This window comes from Carica papaya, chromosome 7, assembly GCF_054855325.1.
Source record: "Carica papaya isolate Zhongbai chromosome 7, ASM5485532v1, whole genome shotgun sequence".
In the NCBI taxonomy this organism is placed as follows: Eukaryota; Viridiplantae; Streptophyta; class Magnoliopsida; order Brassicales; family Caricaceae; genus Carica; species Carica papaya.
The window spans coordinates 10,617,166-10,623,666 of NC_142315.1; the positions used below are offsets into that span (position 1 = coordinate 10,617,166).

The 6,501-nt window shown below is 34.5% G+C and overlaps 2 protein-coding genes across 3 annotated transcripts; both read right to left on the reverse strand.

Moving 5' to 3' along the window:
* Positions 1 to 201: 201 nt before the first annotated feature.
* Positions 202 to 2,383, reverse strand: AIP2 (RING/U-box superfamily protein). The gene is made up of 5 exons (XM_022038668.2): positions 2,111 to 2,383; positions 1,729 to 1,945; positions 1,171 to 1,373; positions 667 to 882; positions 202 to 556 (listed from the first exon to the last, which is right to left on the reverse strand). Exons 1-5 carry the CDS (start codon positions 2,261 to 2,263, stop codon positions 407 to 409), a joined length of 939 nt encoding a protein of 312 aa, XP_021894360.1. The 5' UTR covers positions 2,264 to 2,383; the 3' UTR covers positions 202 to 406.
* A 1,456-nt stretch (positions 2,384 to 3,839) lies between these two features.
* On the reverse strand, positions 3,840 to 5,943 carry LOC110812060 (F-box family protein). 2 transcript variants are annotated; one of them, XM_022038730.2, is made up of 2 exons: positions 5,569 to 5,943; positions 3,840 to 5,271 (listed from the first exon to the last, which is right to left on the reverse strand). In XM_022038730.2, the coding sequence occupies exon 2, from the start codon at positions 5,244 to 5,246 to the stop codon at positions 4,029 to 4,031; it is 1,218 nt and encodes a 405-aa protein (XP_021894422.1). In that variant the 5' UTR covers positions 5,247 to 5,271; positions 5,569 to 5,943; the 3' UTR covers positions 3,840 to 4,028. The 2 variants fall into 2 exon arrangements, with proteins under 2 accessions (XP_021894422.1, XP_021894423.1); XM_022038731.1 differs by lacking the exon at positions 5,569 to 5,943 and adding an exon at positions 5,350 to 5,562.
* Positions 5,944 to 6,501: the final 558 nt, after the last annotated feature.

Below are 6,501 nucleotides of genomic sequence, written 5' to 3' on the forward strand. Positions count from 1 at the left end.
ATTCTCAACTAAAGCACTAGATTTGTTTCTTCAATTAATAATCATTTCAAATTAAATCAATGCCTTAACCAAGCTATAGAACATTAAGAAACGATGAAAGCGATTTGTTTCTTTTGTGTTCCATACTTTCTATAAATACAGCACCATTCAATTAGTTCAAACGGCATACGAGCCCATATCAAGGTTGAGAAAACATGCATGTAAAGCAAATTGAACTAGAGTACAAGCCACTATTATTGTCAAGTAAAGCTCTTCTGCAAATTATCGTTTCAAACTGAACCCATGTCTGGAACCAGGTATAGAAGATACAAATTTGACGAAAGGAAATATTTCCATATCTATTCCGTACTTCAGAAGATATATCTATGATACAATTAACTATGTTGATTCAATGAGAAAAATTCATCTAAACATACATATACTCACCACCACGAATAGCATTTGCAGCACCTTTTCTCTCCTCTTCAGCCTCTTTCTCACGCACCTTCCAGCTTTCATAATTGTGATCATCAGTTTGCAGCTCATATCTACAAATTGGGCAAGAATTATGCTCATCCTGTGATCAAAAGAAATGGAAACAATTATTTCAGTATCCTATTGAATAATTTAGTTGTGCGGCTTAAGAAAATTGGCAAATCATGAATAAAGAGTGGTAAGGACCACTACCAGCCATGGTTTCAGGCAGGGAGGATGGAACTTGTGGTTGCAGGGCAACTCTTGCATCTTATCACCAACCACCAAATTCTCCTTGCAGATGGCACATTCTGCATCTTCTCCTAGCTTGACCAGGACTTCCTCTGTAAGATGGATGATAGGCAGTTTGGCAACAACTTCTTTACTGGCAGGTGGAGCTCTAGGGATGGCACCATCAGTCTCCAGTATCTTAAAACAAAGAAAGCATTTTTATGTTTAGTGAAAGCTTTGGTAATAGGACTCAAAATCTAATTTCCTTTCAAACAAAAGCAACTTGTCCAACATAAATCTTCAAGCAACTAGAAAACAAAAAAAAAAAGAGAGAGAATCCCTTTTTGTTCAATCAGTATACAAGCTAAAACTGAAAGGTATCAGGAAAAACACATAAACATTTGTCTACTTCCCTATAATCTTAGCGCAAATTAATAACAGACTTGTACTATGCAAGGCAGTGCCATCCCTGCTAAGAGTACTCACCTCGGGTATGACAGAATCAAGGTTATCTATGAGACTTTGAATCAAATTCCCAGCAGTTTCTGATACAGTACTGTCTTCCATGGGACCCCGAGAAGATTCAGCTGTAGAAAGAGAAGCAACAGCTGCCAGCAGGTTCTGCTGCACCAGCCATTGAGGCATGGGTGGTTCGGGGTCCACTGTAAGATGCCCCTCAAAAAGATACCCTTGAAACAGGAAGTTCACACAATCAAGACAAAACTGGTAACTCATAAACAACTTGAACCAAGAAACTAAAACTATCATTTGATTGAGGGGAGCAAAGAAAAGTGGAAGAAACAGGAGAACATCCTAACCAATTTCATTTGTATAGTAAAAAATGGGGGGAAAAAAAAAAGGATGGCGAGCTTCCTAACTGTACAAAATCTCTTTTTCCCTCCTTAACCGCCTAATTTACTTCAATTAATAAAATGTTTTCTCAAATTTTTACTTATCCAACCAACAAAATATGTTTCAAAACCCCTCTTCTATTTCTTCCCAGTTTTTTCACTAATTTTTATCTGAACAGGTAAGAAAATAAACCTCTATTTTCAGAAGATTGTGAATCTGTTTGTGGGTTATCAATGTTGTGCAGGTGATCCTTGGCTTGAGCAATGCATTTTTTCAAGTGCTCCTTCTCAGAAGGATCAGAGAAAGTGCACTCAGCTTGTTCAAAAAGGCGGAGACCAGCAAGCCAGAACCCCGGTGCGGTGTATCTCGTCTTTAGAATTGTCGCCACCCGGCACACAACAGAATAAAACTGCGACCACCAGGTAATCAGAAAAATCATTCAAAAAATTGCTTCGTTTAATTTAAACAACAATTTAATATGTCCAATGCAGTACTCTGTAAAATGATCAATCTGTGTTTCAAATTCAAATAGTAGAAAATGATGAAACAACGATGAGAGAATAAAAGAGAGAACCAATTTTCGAAGGGAATGAGAGGCGGAGGGACAAAGTTCGCGAAGAAGGGAATGGAGGGAGCGAACAGCCTCCTCGAACCTCAGCTTCTTGCCAAGCAGCTTCTGCAATTCCTCCAATTCCCGTTTCAAGCTTTCTTCCGAATCTGACTCCATTAATTTTTCTTTTGTGTAATGAACTCCTTTTAATCCTTCCAGCGTCTCTTGCAGAAGAAGAAAACTTGGCAACCCAATTTCCAGATCTGATTATATCTCGCCAAATCAAATTTGGCTGCAAGTTTCGTGTGGAGGGGGAAAGTTAAATTTTTCGGGTCGGAAACAGCATCAACCCGGATCCGTTCCGTTAGTACGCATCTCCTGTGTCTTCTTACAGGTTGTTGAGGGAGTACATTATTTTTCAGTTCTTAAATTATTAGTTAATGTTATAATGTATTCTTTTGTTAAATTTTAAAAAAAATTATTTTAAACTATAATTTAATAGAGAAATAATTATTTAAAGGTCATGAGTGTTATTTTATGAATTATTTTGTGGATGTATTATGAGTTAATATTAATTAATTTATAATATTTAATTTAATAAAATTAATAATTTAATTTATTAACATGTTGATCGAACTAGAGTGATTAAATTGAATTTAATTTCAAAGACTCGTGATGAATCTAGACGAAAAAAATATTTTACGACAATTAAATTTCTTTAATTATAATAATTATCATAAAATAAAAACTCCACTAATTTTTTAATTTTCAAAAAATAATAATCAAATAAGTACCATTAAGTAATTCCCCCAATATTTTTAACTTTCTTTTGATAAGATATTTTTTAGTTAATTTATTTAATTTTTTATATTCCCTTAAGTTAAGAATATTATTTTGGTGATAAAATATTAATTTATATAATATTTTATTAAAATTCTTTTTACCATTAGCATTTTATAAAAATGCATAATTTCTTGCTTTTTAAATAAAAATATAAATTTTAGATAATTTTACTAATTTAAAAATATATTTTTAATCAAAACACACTATAAAATAGACGTTCAAATGATTATAGATTTGCTTCATGAATTATTTAGACTATTAATCGATATGGATAAAAAAATTAGTGAGAGAAAATTATATTATTACGTCGCGGTTGGTGTATATTATTACGTATTAAACAACCCTTATAATATTCTGTAATTTATAGTTTTTGGTTAAATTTTATTATGTTATTGCGGTCCTTATATAGTAATTTTCATTTATTACTTAAAAATGACAAGTAAACTTGTGAGTTATGAATAAAAACGATTTCATTTTGTCTCATTGTGGATTTTTGGTTAAAAATTTCGAAGTCTAGGTTAGATCTTATCAAATTTGTGTTTTGGAATCCCAAAAGTTCCACCTAATTTGACCCTTCTTTGTTTATATATATTTAAAATATATTATTAAAAATATTAAATTAAATCTAAATGTGCAGGGAGTGTAAGTTATTGCAGTTCAATATTGTGAAATAAATTTGGAAAAAAAAATTAGAAAGCAATTCAAAGGATGAGAAAGGTCAAGAGGTTTTGCTCGTTGACTATTTCATTTTTTTTCTTTTAGCAATTCTTATTTCATGGGTTATGAGGAATTGTGAACCCTTGAAACTTGCTTGAATCCATAAGCAACATAAATTATATTTTGCAATTGTGATATAATAATATATGTTTTGCAAAGTCATGAAACTAATTTACACCCAAGAAAAACAGCATTGAAAGCAAGAAATGGTTATAGTAGAGAAACAGGCAGAAGCCACTTTCCATGATCAACCTCCATTGATCCCTTGCCAAAAACAATTTAAAGATAGAGACTAGAAAAAAATTATAATATTACAAAATAAAACTAAAAACTAAAAGCAGAGAAAAAAATCAAGAGTACACATTGATAATTCCCAAGTTGTTCATACTGAAGCCTCAATCCTTGGCTCAAATGAAAATGCAGACATGAACTCTATAGCTTCACCATTCATAAAACAATTGGGGAGCTCAATCCATTCATTTGAAACCAGATCACAAACAATGTATCTGAATAGCTCTGCGGAGTTTAAGCACATAAATATTCGATCACCGGCCCCAACACAGTTTATATCGACCTTCTTCCCAAATAATTCATGTGACATTGCTGGAGGCATTGCTGCAATCTGCTGCCAACACTTAATTTTCTCATCAAACCTCCATACTCGAACACTCGAGCTTTCAAAAAATTCGGACAGTAGAACAACTAGCATCTCTCCTCTACACTCCACCACATCAATAGAGTACTCTGAGAATGCAGGCAGCAGTCTTGGGTACTCACAGAAGTACCTGCAAGTTACATTACAAGCCACAATTGTCCCAGATGAGCTCAGAAAGTAAACAGTTTCCTCATCATCTTTAACAGTAATTACAGCAGAGTACTGCTTAGATGGGCTTCTCTGCAAGTTTGTGGCAACTACATTTCCAGCCTTACTAAGAAAGTAAACAGCATCATCAGAATTTGAGTCAAATTCCAGAGAATCATTAACCTTTCTACTCAACAAAACCTCTTCTTCCCAACAATTGGCACTAGAATCATAAACCTTGAACGAGAGTCTTGGGAGTTCACCGGATACTAAAACAAGTTTGTAGGAGCCATGATAGTTAGAAGTTATATTCATGGCAATGGCTTGAAGGGGTTGGTCTTGTAGGGTTGGGGAAGGGGAAGGGAGTTGTCTGCAGGCTTGTGTGACAGGATTGGAAACTAGGAAGTTTCCTGTAATGGTACGGTAACAGACCAGTCCACCAGATGCTGCAACAGGCATGGATTGATAGTGGTGAAGAGTGGAGGGATGATTGAGTTTTTTCCAATTTTTTTCAGCAGAATCAAAGATGATAGATTGGTTGAGATGGGGATCAACCATGAAGAACCAAGGGTCTCTTGAAGGGATGTGAGAGCAGGCAAGCTTGAAGCTTTTAGAAGCTGCAACAGATTTCCATCTCTTGCAGACGGAAGAAAGGCGAAAGAATGTGGATGTGGGTAGCCATGAAAGAACTTTCTCGAGTAGGTCTTCGTTTAGCTCGTCCATGGAGTAGCCAAGCTCGTCTTCTTGTACTTTCCTTTTCTTAGAAAGCCTCGAAACCCCACGGTCAAAATGCTCCATTCACAAGAATCTATCGAACAATTAGCTGGAGTAACATAGAAAAATAAACAAGTTAATTATGAGGGCAAGACCCAAGATCTACATAATATTCATCAATACACACCAGTAAAAGTAAGGTTGAACACCCCACAAGATAACAAAATAGATCCAGATGTTGGTATATTTCTACAGAAGTAGAATAACCCAGAAGAAGCAGATATCTTTGAAACAGAATAGGGTAATTACAGTGTATAATCAATGAGAAAAAGATTCTGAAAATTTTATGAAAGATAAAGAAAGCTTGAATTATTAAGAAATCAGAATGAAGGAAAGGAAGATGTACCTGGGAAGAAGCTGGAGAGAGTGGGAGAGTGAGGAAACTGGGTGGGTGTTAGGGATATAAAGAAAAGAAGAAAGAAGAAAGAAGAAAGATACGGGGGAGGGGGAGGAAGGGAGATAGGAAGCTTCGTATATAGATAGATAGCGTTGACGATTGGGGGGGGGGAGAGAGAAAAGGAAAGCAGACACACGGGTGGAGGTGGAGAAAGAAAGGGTCGTTGAAATTTGACTCTTTGTTAGATATATGAGTAGTTTAGGTAGAGAGTGTTGTAGTTAGTAGTGGTGGTGGGCATTGGATTCTGCTCTGGTTTTTCACTTTAAACAAATCAGAAAAGGAAAAGAAAACACACACGGAACACCCAGGAGCAAAAACCCAAAAACAAAAGAGAAGAGCCTTAAGGGTAGATAGATGTCTGTCTATACATATGTGTAGATAAGATATGTAAGATGTCAAAGGGAAATATTGAATTAGTAAAGAAAGAAAAAGCAAATGGGTTGGTGTTGGGTGTTCCTCGTCGAGGAATCTTTGGCTGTGGTGTCGTGTGTAGAAAGTCAATGCCCAGAACACCAACTTATTCGTGTCTTAATAATAAATTATTTGTTTTTATGTATGAGCAGAATAAATAAAAATATTTAAGTACAAAAAAAAAAAAAAAAGCCGTTAATCACGATCACTTTTTGGTGCTGCTTTGAAATAAGCCTACTACTCTCACTCGCTCACCTCCGCAGACGCAGAGATCTCGATGCCCACACAATTAGAATTTAAGTTTTTTTTTTTTTTTTTTTTTATATTTATTTATATATATATTTAAAAATTTTCAATAAAACTATTATATATATTATCACGTTAATTATAAATAACTTCAAATTTTACACATTGCATTTTCAGTTTGCTTTATATATATAAATTATAGTTTTATTTTTATATTTATAAATT

Excerpts from the sequence above, each read along its gene's own strand:
- AIP2 (XM_022038668.2), bottom strand. The coding sequence starts at position 2,263 with ATGGAGTCAGATTCGGAAGAAAGCTTGAAACGGGAATTGGAGGAATTG. Across the intron at positions 1,946-2,110 it reads CTCATTCCCTTCGAAAATTG|TTTTATTCTGTTGTGTGCCG; the intron begins GTTCTCTCTTTT and ends TGGTGGTCGCAG. Across the intron at positions 883-1,170 it reads TTGATTCTGTCATACCCGAG|ATACTGGAGACTGATGGTGC; the intron begins GTGAGTACTCTT and ends CTTTGTTTTAAG.
- LOC110812060 (XM_022038730.2), bottom strand. The coding sequence starts at position 5,246 with ATGGAGCATTTTGACCGTGGGGTTTCGAGGCTTTCTAAGAAAAGGAAA.